The sequence below is a fragment of the Falco punctatus genome, assembly GCF_963210335.1.
Source record: "Falco punctatus genome assembly, chromosome: 1".
Classification (NCBI taxonomy): Eukaryota; Metazoa; Chordata; class Aves; order Falconiformes; family Falconidae; genus Falco; species Falco punctatus.
Genome location: NC_137580.1, coordinates 79,633,729 through 79,649,248, shown reverse-complemented (window position 1 = coordinate 79,649,248; position 15,520 = coordinate 79,633,729). Strand labels below are relative to the sequence as shown.

The 15,520-nt window shown below is 41.4% G+C and overlaps 1 protein-coding gene across 5 annotated transcripts in view; it reads right to left on the bottom strand.

Annotated features, from left to right (window-relative positions):
• Window positions 1-15,520, bottom strand: part of FNIP2 (folliculin interacting protein 2) — a 56,909-nt gene that overhangs the window by 33,038 nt on the left and 8,351 nt on the right. Inside the window, exon 1 of one of the 5 annotated variants that reach the window (XM_080377697.1) lies at window positions 7,150-7,223. The exons of 3 other annotated variants lie outside the window; for them this stretch is intronic. In XM_080377697.1, coding sequence (XP_080233823.1) covers window positions 7,150-7,208 — 59 coding nt within the window. In that variant the 5' untranslated portion in view covers window positions 7,209-7,223. Of the gene's footprint in view, window positions 1-3,199; window positions 7,067-7,149; window positions 7,224-15,520 lie in introns of those variants that run through there. One more of the 5 variants, XM_080377696.1, reaches the window with a different exon arrangement.

Sequence of the window (15,520 nt, the reverse complement as noted above, 5' to 3'; positions counted from 1 at the left end):
AAAATCTGAAATAGCCAACAGAAATATTGTAGTCTGTTTTTTCCTAAGGAGAAAAGGTCCCTATGCTCACAGGGAAGCTGCATGCATACAGGTTCACCCTGCATAATTATTTGTTAATTCACTAATCAATTTCAACCACCAGGTTTGACCAAGGGACACATATTTCTATCTTCCAAAAATAGTGAAGGAGATAACAGATTCTTCCTTCTCCCTCTCCAAGGCCACAACATGAACTAATGTTAACTTTAAGGCAACAAAAAAAAACCCTCACGATGCGTTTGTGGGACATAAGTAGAGGATGGGGAAAGAGAAAATTCTGAAAGTGTTATGTGAAAAGTTTGCACATTATTAGACTGAATTTTCTATTTTTCATTGACAATTTGGTAACAAAGTTATTAGTTCTTCCACTTTTGGATAGAAAGCAAACCCTCAACACACTCAGAAGAAGCCCCTTATTTTCTAGCTGCACCACATTATAAGATTCTAACAGTATACTCCATGTCCTATTAGAACAAATATCAATATTTATTCATATCAGAAGTGTCCTTTTAGTTCTTCACCACCACTCCCAACACTCTCCTAGTTCACATCTCAAGACTCAGCTGGTAAAATCTTAATTGGCACCCTGTTCCTTTTTTCTCCATTTCTGCCTGAAACAGCTTACCCAACCTCACAGGCAGGTACTGAAGGAAGCTGAGTGTGAGTTGTTTAACACAAGTAGTTTTGCATATGTACCTACTGCTAAACGTCTTACTTCTGATAACAAAACTATGTAATCCCCAGGGCAAGCTTCATATTTCTCATGAATGTTTAGCAAGAATAAATGTGCTATAATCGCTACCTTTGGATAACAACTGTTGCTTCTTTCAGTCAGCTTAAAAAAAGCCTTCAAAAATAAGTTTCACTAAACACAAACATTTGCCTTACGCACTACTTATATAAAAATGTTCTCATTCTGCTTATACAAGATCTTATATGTTCAATTTGTGTTTAAGAGCTACTTAAATAGAATGATCAAAGTTCTGTGCTGAAGGAATACATATTGCTAAGTGACTTACAAAATAAATGTTACACATAAAGGGAATAAAATCAGAGGTTTTGCTTTTTTCCAGCCACCTGAGTGTCAATGTATTGCAAAATGACAAAACAGGCTTCTGATAACATTACACCCTTGAGATGTAAGGAAGTGAAAAGAAATGTTTCACTCTGGCTTAAAAAACAATGCATTATGCTAGGTCTCACATATTCTTAAAAATTACCTGAATTAAATTAACATGATCTTGCACAGACTTTCCTATTTCACGTTAAATGTGGCTATTTTGACCAAATTTGTTTGGTTTTTTGTTTGACTACAAAAGCCCCACATATCCTTTCTCCTATTTTTGTAACTATGTGACCCTTCTGTTATTTATGTCTGTTCTGGGAATTGCTGGACCTTTCTGTAAGCTGAATTCTCTGCAGCAGAAGTCTGTCCCGGCACACGAAAGCAGATCAGAAGCGCAGCTGGGAAAGAGAAGGCAGAAGTAGAAGGCAATCAAACCTCCACCTCTTGGTGGCAGCATGAGTTACACCAACTCACTTCGTCCATGGAGCTATAGACCTTTAGGAAAAGGCACAAAGAAAATGTTCCCTATACATTCCAAGTAAGTATTGAGGCTAGTTAGAATGTTAATTGAGTTGTCTTGCTCCCCGAGTCAGTTTTCTGCCCGCTTAGTGAGCTGAACTGACTCCCTAAGGGGAGCCAGCTCCAGAAGGATTGGAAAGGCCAAGGCCAGCGCAAGGGGAAAAAGGACAAGAGCATGATGCCAGAAAGCAAAGGAAGACGGGCAAAGCAATTACTTCCTTCAGTGGCAGCAGTATGAACAGCTCGGCTTATCTAGCCTCACCTTCAGAGTGGATCTTTCCTGCATGTGGAAGATGCTAGAACTAATATCATCTTCAATTTAAAAAAAAAATATAATCAAGCTGTCTACATTCATATAACATGAAAACCAGGTCTACTAAAGATAATAAAACACTATGGATTTTTTTTTTTAATTTTTTTTCTCCAGGAAGCCACAAGTTTGGAACAGTTTACAGATATCCTAGGCGAGTTTACTCCCCAGATTCCATATTAAGCTTAAGTTTTATTTTCTCTTAGATTTGCATATAAGCTACTTTCGTTTTTCCACTACAAGACACAGAGGCAAAGAGATCTGTCTTAGTGGAAAGGCAGACTCATTTGTTTCTAGAAAAGTCACAAGAAGCTTGCCCCATTTTGCCCTGAATCAGTATTTTCAGTTAATACAGATCTCCAAACCCTGAACTTTACAAAGAAAGCTTCTGGATCATCTTTATAATGATCAGCATGTATGCAATAACTGAAAAGTGACCTATTCATCTATATTCAAAAACTACTTCAGCTGACCTTAAAACATTTTTGAAAGTGACTAACCACATTTTTGAAAGTGACTAACCACTCACTGCTTCGATGCAGTATCCATAGGCTAGAGAAATAAAACGGCTGAAACATATCTATATACCTATCTATGCTTTTCTGCTTCTTAGATTAGCAATCCTGAATATAGAATATTAATTCTACACCCTTGGGTGTTAGAATTTGGAAGAAGCTGCCTTGAACTGTATTTTCAACAGTTACATGGCAGTAGAGACTGAAACACTGGGGACACACTGGCACACATCTGAAAAGAGACACCACAAAAGTCAAAGAAACATTATTCATACTCCAGCTTACTTTGATGTAATACTTGGTCTAGAGGTCATTTACAAGTAAAGGAGAGGGTTTCCCCTCCATTCTTCCCCCCACTTCACAGCATTCTGTACCGTCTGTTCTGCACACTGTTACTACTTGACCTACTAACACAGGAGCTGGCAAAAAAATAAGAGGGAAAAACTAATTAGAAAACTAGAAAGGGAAGGTAAGATCGTTTAACCTTAACTGAAAAGTCAGTTATCCTTCATCCCTCTGTTTGCATATACATAAGACTTACACATTGCAGTCAAGAATGTAGATTCAAGTTTCAAACAGGGAAGACTTTCTGCAGTATCAGTCACCACCAGCAGCAAGAATAAGCTTCTAATACAACCCTTCCAATTATTTACGAAATAGCCTTTCAGCACATCATTATAAATCCAGTATCAACTAAAAATGTCCATTCTCTGTCAAAAGTAACGTATATCAAAAAAGTTACATGCATACCTGTTTTGCAGCAGTGTAGTCACTTTGTTCACACAGCTGACACTTTGGTCTCTCAAAGATTTTCTAATCCTTTCATCCAATTTGGTACAAGAGTGATTATTTCCAAGTGGTACATCACTGCTGTTTCTTGCTCGTTCTCTTTGTCCCCCTGTGCCATTTGTAGCTTTTGGTGTACCCCCACACATTTTTCTTTTGCTACAAATCCTTTTCCAAAGCTCCCTGAAAGAAACTAAACACCCACTGAAGAGATACAGCTTCAAGCGGATTTCTTTACTATAGATCAACCATTAACAATCCTAATTTACCATCAGCTTTCTTCCCTATATAGGAGCACAGTCTGCTGAATGTCCTCTTAGGGAAAAAAAAAAGCAAAGAGATCTTCATGTATTCTATAAGCCATTAATGCAGAAAGACGGCTGTAGCTAACGTACTGCTGCAGTTACTCCAGACAGAGGAGCAGACATGACTGTCAAGTTTCAGAAGCCATTGCAGACTCGCTCTTGCTGCTGTTACAGAGTTTTTCCTACTGAGCTTGGTGCAAAGCTGTAGCAGATACAACAGCTAATATTGACTTTAACTATGTTTGTTTCCTGGTATGTGATTTAGGTAGCTGGCAATTATGTAGTCACAAGACTGAACCATATGGCCTCTTAAAAAAAATAAAAGCATAGTTGCTTTTGCCGTGACTCGCCCTTAGTTGCAAGGTTGTTCTAACGCTGGCTACAACACCCTGTTAATGGCTCTCATGTGAGCAAGTGTCATCTGACAACCCCTAGCAACCCCATATAGCTCAGGAGCAAATAAGAATCTGTCAGCATTGCCATATGGTTATCAGTTCAAAAACGTGACCAACACCAAGAAACACGCTAGATATTGTGCACTGTAATGCTTTTACTTTTAAGGACAAATAGTATTTACACTTGGCCAAGAATCTGGAACTACTGTTTTGAAAAGGTTTTTTTTAAAAAAAAAAAAAAAGTAGAAGGGAAAACAACAATCAAAAAAGTTTGTCTCAGACATCAGGTTGGTTGATGACAATTTAGTCATGTGCCTATTAAAACAATGTAACGGCAGTACTGATGACCAAAATATCTAATAAAATAATTCTGACCAAGAAAAATTAAGTTTTTAAACAGAATGAAGGAATCTGGTATTTTGTTCAAGCTCAGGTGATGCCACTACAGAACAAAGCTCTTCCATCTTTGTTTAAAAAAAGTTATGTCTGCTCATAATTCACGTCTCACAGCTTCCCCCCCAACAGTAAAATTTTAGACATTTTATAAAATGACGGCCATAGTGCTATTTCCCTTCCAGATTAAAAAGGGAAAATAACTTTGCTAATGGTCACCCAGAAACACAGCAGTAGAGTTACAAAACACAGTAGGATTTCAAAACCTAGTGCTACGTGCTACCTGCTAAATAGTACAGCACCCTTCTTAAAATAATTTTGTAATCTCAGTAAACCCCAACCCCTAAGCACTGGACAAAAGTCAAGCAGAAAACCGGAGCAAGGTTAGGCTGAACAGCTTGCTCAGCTGCAGAAGGAAGCCTAAGCAACAATAATACTTTAAAAAAAAAAAAGCTCAGTTTCAATTCCCAGAGCAGTGACAAATACTAGATCACAATCACTCCTTCTCCCAGGTGAGGGAAACAAATGAAAAGCTTTGGCCTGTTCTCAAGTGATTCAAAGGATTTGGGAGAGGGCAACTCCCAGCCCTCACCTCATCCAGAACTACAGTAAACCATCGGTGTTCCCAGCCACCTTTGAAGTGCGAATGAAACAAGCAACTGATTGCCAGCTTCCTCCACTTTGCCTGAGATCAGCAGTTGATAGCCTTCACTTCTGTCCTATCTTTTCCACCACCAAAACCCCAAATCCTGAAACATTCAGTTAAACGACCACAATATCAGATTCACATCAGACACCAGATATGGGCACTCCTGTAAGCTCACTCAATATATGTGCTTCACAACACTGCCACATCTTTAGAAAGAACACTGTAATTCCCAAAATACCTGGGGAATTGCCACCAAAACTCCATGGAACAGGAACAACATGGAACAACAAAGCAACAAACCCTCACATGGAAAACACCCTGAGGCCAAGAAGCAGATAATAAGAAAATGGAAGAAATGTGTCCTGCTCTCCAGATACAATCCTGTGGGAAGCAGAGTTTCATCACTTTTTCTAGGCTATCCGCAGCACGCCACCTGCTCCATTTGTAGGTAATTTCCTGTCCATCATCTCCACTGGGAGACAGCTGCCTAAATGAATTCAATTCAAGGTAATATTTCAGCAAGAAAATTTGGGGTGGGGGTAAGAGGAACTATTTATGATGGAATGATCTAATGAAGAATAATTTTCTGCCTAAGTTACAGCTGTCCACTAAAACTTAAGCACTGTTTCCAAACCTAGCAGAATATTTGCAGAACCCCCTGTAAGGTTTTATTTTCCAAACTGCTTTTAGAAGCAGGCTAGAGAAGCATAGGAAAACAGAGTTTGAACTACAGCTGCTGTTTCAGTGAGCATGTTTTTGCAAAATATACACTTAGCAAGACTGATACGCAGAAAAACACCTAGACCCAGACATTCAGGATGAGTGCCAAAACACGTTTAAAGGTGAAGTGGAATCTATTTTGGATTACTTAATGATGCATTTCCCTCTTTAAGTCTGTTGAATAGCTTATGTAAAGGTAGGTTCCCTTCCTCTCATAATTTGAAGTATTTACTCTGCATTGCTGCTCCTCTTTTTAAAACCCTGGGTATGGAAGAGTTGTGCTGATGCCACACTACATTCTTTTTCCAATGATTTAAAGTAGTCCTAATATGGTAAAGCACTATTAACCTCAGATGAACCACCTTGTTCCAGCATGATACATAGTTACCAGTTTCACACAAGTTAGGCGGGATACATTGCAGATTAGTCATGCAACAAGTGAAGGAACATGTTATTTGCAGCGCTTCTCCCTCTCCATTTAGGTTTTCCTGTAGAAAGAGTTCTGGTGGAGAAAAATGAAGTTCTCTCTACCAGGTCACTGGACATAAAAGTTACTTTTAAAAAAAAAGATAAGTCTATGTGTTACTGCATGAAAAGCAAACCAACATTGGATGTATCTGTTCACTGAAAATTTAGAATTCCCAAACTACCTGCTTGGGGAAGGAGAATATATTGGATTTTTGCAAGGTTGGAAGCATTTTCCATCACCTTTGTTGCTAGAAAGCAATGCATCACACGCATGCACAAAAAAGGACCACAAAACCCACACACACCTGACAGAGGCTACCAAACAGATGTACACAAGTTAAAGTCACCATAAACTGCACACATCAGCTTTCCACTAACAAGAACAGCCTATTAAACCCGTGTTTCATAATTCAGCCAACTTTCGTAAGTTTGGATTCACTGGTGGTTGGTTTATCTACAAGGCAGAACTTTGGAAGCTAGGCTTCATATAGTGGCTCAGCAATAATGTAAAAACACAGAGAAAACTTAAAAATAATAATAATAATAAAAATCCCTAACCAAACAAAAAACCCAACAAGAACAAGGTGTTTGGAGTAGGACCATAACCAGCAGAGCCAGGGCTCTCAGTTGTGAACCCCAGAAATGGAATCCCTCATTAGCAAAGAGCAGAGCCCAAGATTTGTACTTGCACCAAAAAAAGTGCGTTTATTTAATTGCATTTTACCATTAAATGTGTTTATTTCTGATAAACTAGGACCTCAGACAAAGGAAGATAAAGTATGTGCAAAGGTTAGCACCCTCGATCTGTCACCTAGTCCTTTCCTCAGTACAGAGCACGCTGCTTAATCAACTTTCTCCTTTGCACCCTGCTGTCCCCCAGCCCCCACCAGCTGAGAGCTCCGCTCATTTCGATTAAGCCAAACACTTCGCAGGATTTGTCTCGCGGTAAATGCCTTTTCTCATTTCAGAGAGCTGAAAGTTTACTTGTTAATTTCACGTTCGTTAGGGGTCGGGCGGTTTGGCTTTTCTTCCCCGTGTACCATTTCAAACGCAGCTCCCGTGAGCAGCCCCCAGCCCTCCCGGGAGCGGTGCGGGGGCACGCCACGCCACGCCCACCCCCCGCCCCTGGCCCCGCCCTCCCCCCCCGCCGCCCCCCGCTAACGCATCATTCCCGTGTCACCGGTTCCAGCGGCGCCATGTGACTGGGCCGGCGGCCAGGGACGCGGCTCCCGAACACGGGCGCTGCCAAGGCACGTCCGAGCGGGCCTCTGCCAGCGCGCGGGGTGCACAGCGCCCTCCCCACCCCCACCGCCCCCCCGCACAGCCGCACTGCGCGCCTGCCGGAGGCCCCTGCGCAGCAGCGCAAGGCAGGGGCTGCTATTTCTAGCCTCGCACGGAGGCCCGACGTACCGCAGCCCTTAGCATCTCCTACGCAGCCCAGCAGGGCAGCGCGGGCACCGCCACCACACCCCCGGGCACGGGCTTGGTTGCCTGTTCTTTCCTGTCCCTTCCCCCCCTTCTGTAAAGACCTTTTTAAAAAATATTTATTTAATAGGAAAGTCTGCACGCAGCTTTCAAGACGCTGTTCAAAAGTAGTTTTAGAATATGAAAACAGAGAAACCCGACTGAGAAACAATATTATTTTAGACATAAGTAAATATACAATAATGCCAACTGATAAGAAATACAAACAATGACACACACGCCCGCCGCCGCCCCCCCCCCGATTTTTTTCTGGTTAGCTGAAAACACACATAAACACCTTCACTCAAAGGAACTAAACCCACCCGCATATCAACAGAAATGATTTCTCTATAAATTTCCTGCACTCCTGCTATGAAAAGGCTCCGCTACCAGAGGGTTTGTGAACCTCAGGGGACGCAGCTCACCGCCGAGGGTGCTCCCTCAAAGCATTACACCCCCCTCCTCACCCTACTCCGAACACACGCTCCCAGGCCAGGCTGGAGGTACGCACTACCCAGGGACCCCCACCCTTCCCAGGGACACTGCTCTACAAGGCGTCAGGTCCAACCAACTCAAAAGTATAAAATCAGCAGTACGACTTCACTCAAAAAAAAAATATTTAAAAAAAAATAAAAAATTAAAAGTTACCTGGTTCTAGGTGCATCCTCCCAAATTCATAATATATGAAAACAAAGACATCAGATGTAGCACTCTAGCAGTGCTGAGAGCTAAAGCAGCCCCCCCTCCCCCCCCCCTTTTTTTTTTTAATCAACTAACATACTATTGGTGAGCCCTCTATAAATGGTTATGTTAAACTGCTGTAAAAGCAAGACTGGTTTGGATTATTTTAAAATGGACATTGTAACTGAACAGTTAGCCTGCAATAATCAGGAAGTGAATGAAGAAAAACTATGTCAAATATTTATGACAATTTACTGATTTACTCCACAAGAAATAGGAAAGAACACATACACGAGAAGCCATGCCTGATCCCTCAGAAGTTGCTATAGCATGAACAGCAGTCCATTGCCTCTGTCTAGATGAATGCCAGGAAATCCTGATAGATTGAATGAAGTGATAACACAGACGGATATAACGTCAGCTCCGGCATTTTTCACTAGTTATAGCCAAAAATATGTTTTGCTCCTCTTGTTGTTGTTATGATAATTTGTCTATTCCATCCAAAACACTTTCCTTAACCCTATCTTGTAGGCAGCATGGAAGGTAGCTTTTTAGTAACTAGCACTGAATCTTGAAGGCTTACATACATTTCTTTTCAAGTTTCACTGGAAAGGGAAGGAGGAGCCACATCTTCAGACCCTGTACAGAAGATCACATAATTAAATCACTCATACCATAATACCTTCTCAATGAGAAAGACTACACACTAAACCAACCAAACAAACCACAGTCCTGCAGCTGACTGGTGTGAGCAAACCCAGCCTTGTTGCAAGACACTATGCAAGAGAGTTACGTTCTGTTTACCACCAATTGCGTAGGACTTTGAATGTATAAATAGTCATTAAGTTATGAAATAGCCTCCTTGAAGCGGGTCAACCGCTCCGACTACTCACATAGGATCACATAAACATTTTCTCAAAAATACTGGTATTATATTAGACTTAAAAGTTTATAGAGCCAGGTTTATACACAGACACAGCTGACCACACGCAGTAACGTGCTAAGATTTGGCTGCCAAGCAGCAATGCATCAGTCATGAAATATCTGCACAAAAAGATAAACATCACAGGAAAGAGCCAGTTGCAACCCTGTCATGCAATAGGAAAATGCTTCACACAGTGAAGATTCAGTGATGGAAACAAACCAAAATTTCAGTCAGCAAGCTGATGTAGCAATTACCTGTTAGGACAAATTAGAAACCTTTCTCCTCATGAGAAGGTAAGAACTGGTCAAGCTCCTTCAGTGTTCCCCAGTAAAACACTGAGTAAGAAAGTCCTTTATAACAAACCTGACTTTCTCCAGAGATGAAGCCTACCAGAACAGACTCACCAGGAGCCTTCTTAACAGTTACTGTTTCAGGACAGCTTCATTGAAAAACAAACAAAACTCTCACTTTCTTTTCTAGTCAAAACAGGGCCCAAGGATACAACTCTAATGAAGTCTACACCCTAGCCAACTTCTAGGGCTTCAGCAATGCAAACAAGAAAGCCACTGCTTCAATCAGATTTCTAGTTTACATGCCAACACCACATTTCAATACAAATATACCATTACAGTTTCTCAGAGGTTCAATTTATCTTTGACATTCCACCCAGGTGTTTTTTTTTTGTTTAAAAAGAAAAATCAGACAGATGCAGTATCAGTGTGTACACAGGTTCATTGAGTTGACTGATTGTTTTGGAAAAAAAAAACATGTCCACTACAAAATACAGGTTCTGTTCTCATATTCTTCTCCATTGCATAACTATTCCTGGACCCAGTATCCAATCCAGCTATACACAGGCATTTAACAGTTACCAAGTGCCACCATAAAGTGACAAACAGAAAAAAATAGTTTTCAAATACACGTTCTCTTCCTAGTTCCATTCAAAAGCCTTCCCAAACATATTCCTGTAAGACAACATGAACTTCTGAATGCAAGAAGTTTAGTACCTGAATCGTTTCTGAATCAAACTGTACTCTGATCTAGTCACAGGTCATGACCGCTGTATACCCTTGAGCCTCCCAAATACTGAAGTCATCAGGTGTTACCCACTCTAAAACTTGGAATCAGAAGTGAAATCGTTTTAGTGCTTAGCAAGCATGCAGTATACCCACAGCCAGATGTCATAAATACCTTTATAATCAGAGAGAGTTAATATTTCCAACTCTTTAACTTGATGTGATTTAGAAATGTCTTTTTAACAGTTGGTAAGGCAGAGGTCAGCACTCCTGAAGCTGTTTTAACTGGCCACCATGTGAGAGCAACCTTTCTGCAGGCTAAAAGCCAAGACCAAGCAAGAGTTCAGATGTATGTCACTACAGCTGTCTGCCAAGTGGACTGAAGTGGTTACCAGTTCCCAGCTCTCTATTCTAGCCTTCTTGACACAGCTGAGGACTAGAACCTATGAGCCCTTCATAACTGTTTCATCACGAAGCCTCACACCTCAATACAAACTGCTGCAAGAGATGGTTCTGTCAGCGACCTCTTACACAGAGGTGACCAAGGAGAGCTCCAATACTCGCTATTCTGTCAGTGCTACCATGGAAGTGACAATGCCCAGCCAATAATCAATTTCAGCACAGCACGGGAACGCAATAGCACCTTATGCCACTGCAGCCATTTGACAAGACAGAGCCTTAGCACAGACCCTGACGACCCCCACCGCTGTGCAGCTGGGCAAAGCAGCTCCTGCACCTAACTCGCTTCTTCCCTGCGCCTGCACCGGAGGTCACCAGCCTTCCTTTCCAGCAGCTTCACAGGTCTCTGCCTAGCTTGTTTAACCCAACCACCTTAAAGAAGCCAGGACTTCATAAACAAAAGGCCCAAGACCTTTCCTATAGTACCATTTGTACAGTAGAAGGTCATTTTGTGGGAATATGAAAGAAAGGTGAAAGGCAAACAAAGGTGACAGATACAAGCTCGCAACCAATGGGCAATAGTTGGACGAGCTCATGCACCCACACAGAAAAACAGAAGACAACAATTTTGTCTGAACATAAGCTAATTCCTTTGAGTTGCAGACTTTTTAAAGAAAAATCCATAGTTGTCTTTTCCAGACCACAGAGGGCTTTTTACAGAATTTAACATAACATTGTAATGTTAGTGATCCACACCCAGTGGAAGTAACAATTTAAGAATAACCTGCTTAGAACTATGTATTCTACAGTTTGTAGATCTTCCTCTCTGGGGTGTCCTTCAAAAACATCACCTAATGTACTCTGCTCAGGTTTTCTGTACCCCTGAAGCTGTGCATTCACACACCCAGCCCCAAAAGTTGACCAATTTCAGGTGCTGGATAATATCCAGATTCAGAATTCAGTGCAAAGTGTTCTGGATTTCTGTGCAGAGTCTGAGTTCGTTCAACCCAGTTTTCTTTCATAAAAGTCTGTAAAGTTAACGACAATAAAACCTAAGCTATTGTTTAAGAAACTTCCTGACTTCATTATAAAATATGAAGTACTAAAGCATTCAGATTTCTAATGTGAAAGTGCTAATACCAAATTCAGCCTGTTGGCTCCTCTATTAGAAAAGTAAATAAATAGTTAGATTGTTTACTTAACACAGCTGATTTCATTAGCATGTGTGAAACTCCACTGAGCACCTTGGGGGAGAAGAGAAAAGCCGGAGTGTGTTGCATTGAGGTGAGAACATGCTGCAGAGAAAGCTCCATACTGACTCAGTAATTACATCACACGCACCTCAAGTTTCACTTCAGCACAGTACATGGAAGGAAAAGCATGAGTCAGTTTTAACAGCAGCAGGTGTGATGTAAAGCCCTCATGCCCATTTATCACTACAATTCGAAGAATCTCCCCAATTCCCAGGAAGCATGGTGACTGACAAAACACTGGCTGTTGGTCATGTGAAAGCACCCACACTTGCCCTAACTGTAGCGGGGAGGGCACAGGCACCATTCCTGAAACTCCTGAACTAGTCCTCCCGGTGGCTCGGAGCAACGCTTTGTCTTGCAGTCTGCACAGGAGCTCATCTCGTGACCTCTAGCATATGAAAACATGACATCGCTACGGTATTCCAGCGACAAACGCCTACAAATAAAGAAAACAGAGAGGCAAGGAAAGCAGCAAGCACCGTTAGGGTGAGGAGAAAGCAGAACAGAAAGGAACCGAGCCTGAAGGTTACATGGAGGCAGAGCACACACGGAGGGGCTGATGCATGACGGGCAGCGGTGAACACCCATGAGGGTGCCTGTTAGCCAGACCGGTATCGATGTGACACTACCACGGGAAGTGCCAGCTGAGGTGCAGACAGACACATTGGCCGTCTTCACGCAAAAAAAGCACCCAAATCAAAGTCCTCCTTTTCTTGCTTATTCTCTCTAGTAAGCTTGTTAGCCACCATCATACAGAATTGCACTCCTCATCTTTTGCCTAACAAATGTACCCATGGAAACCTTCACATAGCAAACACTGATAATTAGGATAGCATAAGAACATCCTTCTTACAACACTTTGAGTGGCATGCAAGATGTCTGTGTGCTTTTCATCAGGGGTGTACTTAGTAGAAACAACAGTTGACAAGTATAAAACACAACACATGGCTCTAAGACTGAGTCATCTTTTCAGAAGCCATCCCTGAACATCACTACGGTGCAAAGTAGGTTACAGAAGAAAGCGTATGACTGTTAGTGTCAGGAGTACCTAAAGGAACAGGTATTTCACCAAGGTTTGCAGCACACGTAGTCAGTATTAATCCAAAGAATTCTCTTTGCAAAGAGGTCCTCAGCAGCTTGAATATTACTGAAATGCCAAAACAAGAAATATATTGCTTTCATAAAGACAACTGCTACATTTTTGTAGCTTCTCTGACCCCAGCTACTTTGTCACATCTGCTCTTCCTGGGCTTTCAGTCTGCTGTTACTCGCCGTTCAGATCAAAGCTACGGCTAAAGGCCACTACCATGCACAGAACACCTGCATCCCACAATGTCAAAGTGGGATGACATGATGACTAATGATAACATTTCTGTCAAACCTCTTCCATGCTCCTTTCCTCTCAAATTTTAACAAAGATATTCTGCTACTTCAACAAAGTTTACATGAAGCTGGCCTCTACAGGCAATAAAGCTCTGCATCAGCTTTTAAAAAGTTTCTCAATTAATTCAGTTTTTATGAATGAATGCCCACATTTTTCATCCCCAAGCAGCTCTATCTTCTCACTCACATCAATCCATTTACACCAACAGAGAAGTGTTCCCCTACAGCATTAGCATCATTGCTTTACATTGTAGTATTCTGCTTTAAGTTGGGCTGCCGACAAGGGAAGGTAGCTCCAAGGCTTTCTGTGGCTACCATTCCCCTAATCACTTTCTACTGAGCGTAGTCAGGGGCAGAGTACTCACCTACCCAGTTTCAGACACGTTAACAGCAGAACTACCCTAAGAGTAAGGAATCAAGCACCTACTACCCAACTGTGCATCAACATAAGAGTCAGGTGTGTAGGAAATACACTACTAGCTGTTATGCCACATGGCTAAGTTACTTGTAGATCAGAAACAAGATAACCCACTGGCAAACCCAGTTTGATCAGTCAGGCAAGAATGAATCTTTTCATGAAATTAAGTAACAGCAATACCTCCATCCCTCTTAGAACTTCAGTAGCTTATGCATTTCCACACAGTTTTTAGCCATGCGTGGCAAAAAAAAAAAAAAAAAAAAAAAAAAAGTGTCTTCTTGAAACTTTAATAGAGAATGAGAGTTACTGTCAGAGCAAAGCTAGAGGAAACCAAGAGGTCTTTGCAGTGACAGAAGTGTGTAGGGGAGGGGAAATCCAAACAGCTTAGGAGAATGGCCTTGGTTCCTGCAAAGCTCAAAAGCTGGAGGGCTTGAGGTTTGTTTGTTTTCCTTCAAATCAGCCCCAGGCTGGAAGTGTGGTTTCCAAGTCAAAAGACTGTATTTTCAATCACTTCCTCTCCAATCTGTTTTCTTGAGTGAGACTGTAAATCTCTTTCAGCAGAACCTGCTCTTTACCTTTCATCACTGAGGAAAGGCTAATGCCAGAGCAGAGGAATAATACTGCACCTTAAGGCTCACCTTCAGCTGTTGGTGAAGAGATAAGCCACTTCGGCTTGCTGGTTAACCTTCCCTGCCCCCATGCTGAAGTCTGGGCCTGGGCTGCATCACCCTTCCTACAGCATACGAAATGGTGATTTTCTTTCAAACGCTTTTTGAAGGGTTAAGAGCCAGATGTTTAATGATATTTCCATGTATGAAGACGTACATGGGTGCTCAGTAGCATTATTGCTGTGTGGATGTCTACAAAGCTGCAGGAAGCGCAAGAGAAACCAGATTAGGCTACAAGAATTTACTGAGGAGTTTTTAATTTTAACAAAGATAGAACAAACTGACATGCAAGCAGACTCAAAGCTCACTCCCGCTTTCTTTCCTTTTTCAGAAGGTGGAACATTGCCAGGCTGGTAATAAATGCTGTGAAATAATGCTTAGCAAGTAGGATCTCACCGAGCATTTCAGCACTATGACCAAAGGAATTACTAGTATCAGCTGCCAAACAAATGATCTCATACACCAAAGCTAACAAACTGTTACCAGATAGATATCCTGCAGCTACAACATGACATCCGCTCCATTACAGACCAGAAGGAGCAGCTGATACTTAACGCTGAAGAAACAGCCCATTTGGAAGTTTCAGACACAGCTGAAATAACACCACCTTTTTTTTTTTATAGAATCCACATAAAATGAAATTATTCAGTTTCACAACATTCCTTTGCTAAACATACCAATATCAAAGAAATCTCATCAGAGGTTGCAATGGAGAAATTACACATTCAGTAACAAAAGCAGTGTCTTCCAAAAAGTCTAAGGCATTGATTTTTGTTCTCATTATATGCCTGGATACCGGTACTTCATTACAAAAAAACAAACAAAAAACCCCCACCTATCAAAGACTGAAATTAGTGTGAAACCTTAGCCTTCAGTTTAAGAATAATGTCAGTCTTTCATGTGGAAAAGTACAAAAAAGCACTGATGTGAAATCTCACTCTAGAATCAGGATAACACAGAGGAACTGCTGTAAATTTAAGTACACTCAAACTATTTGCAACCCATATCTGTTTCCTTAAAGCCATCCCCCAATACCTTACTCAAATATATGCTTAGCACTTGAGACATTCTAGCCTTGAGATACTATGTCCTGATAAAATACTCTGCTTAATCCCTGAAATTTAAAATTCATGGGGAGTAGGATGCTC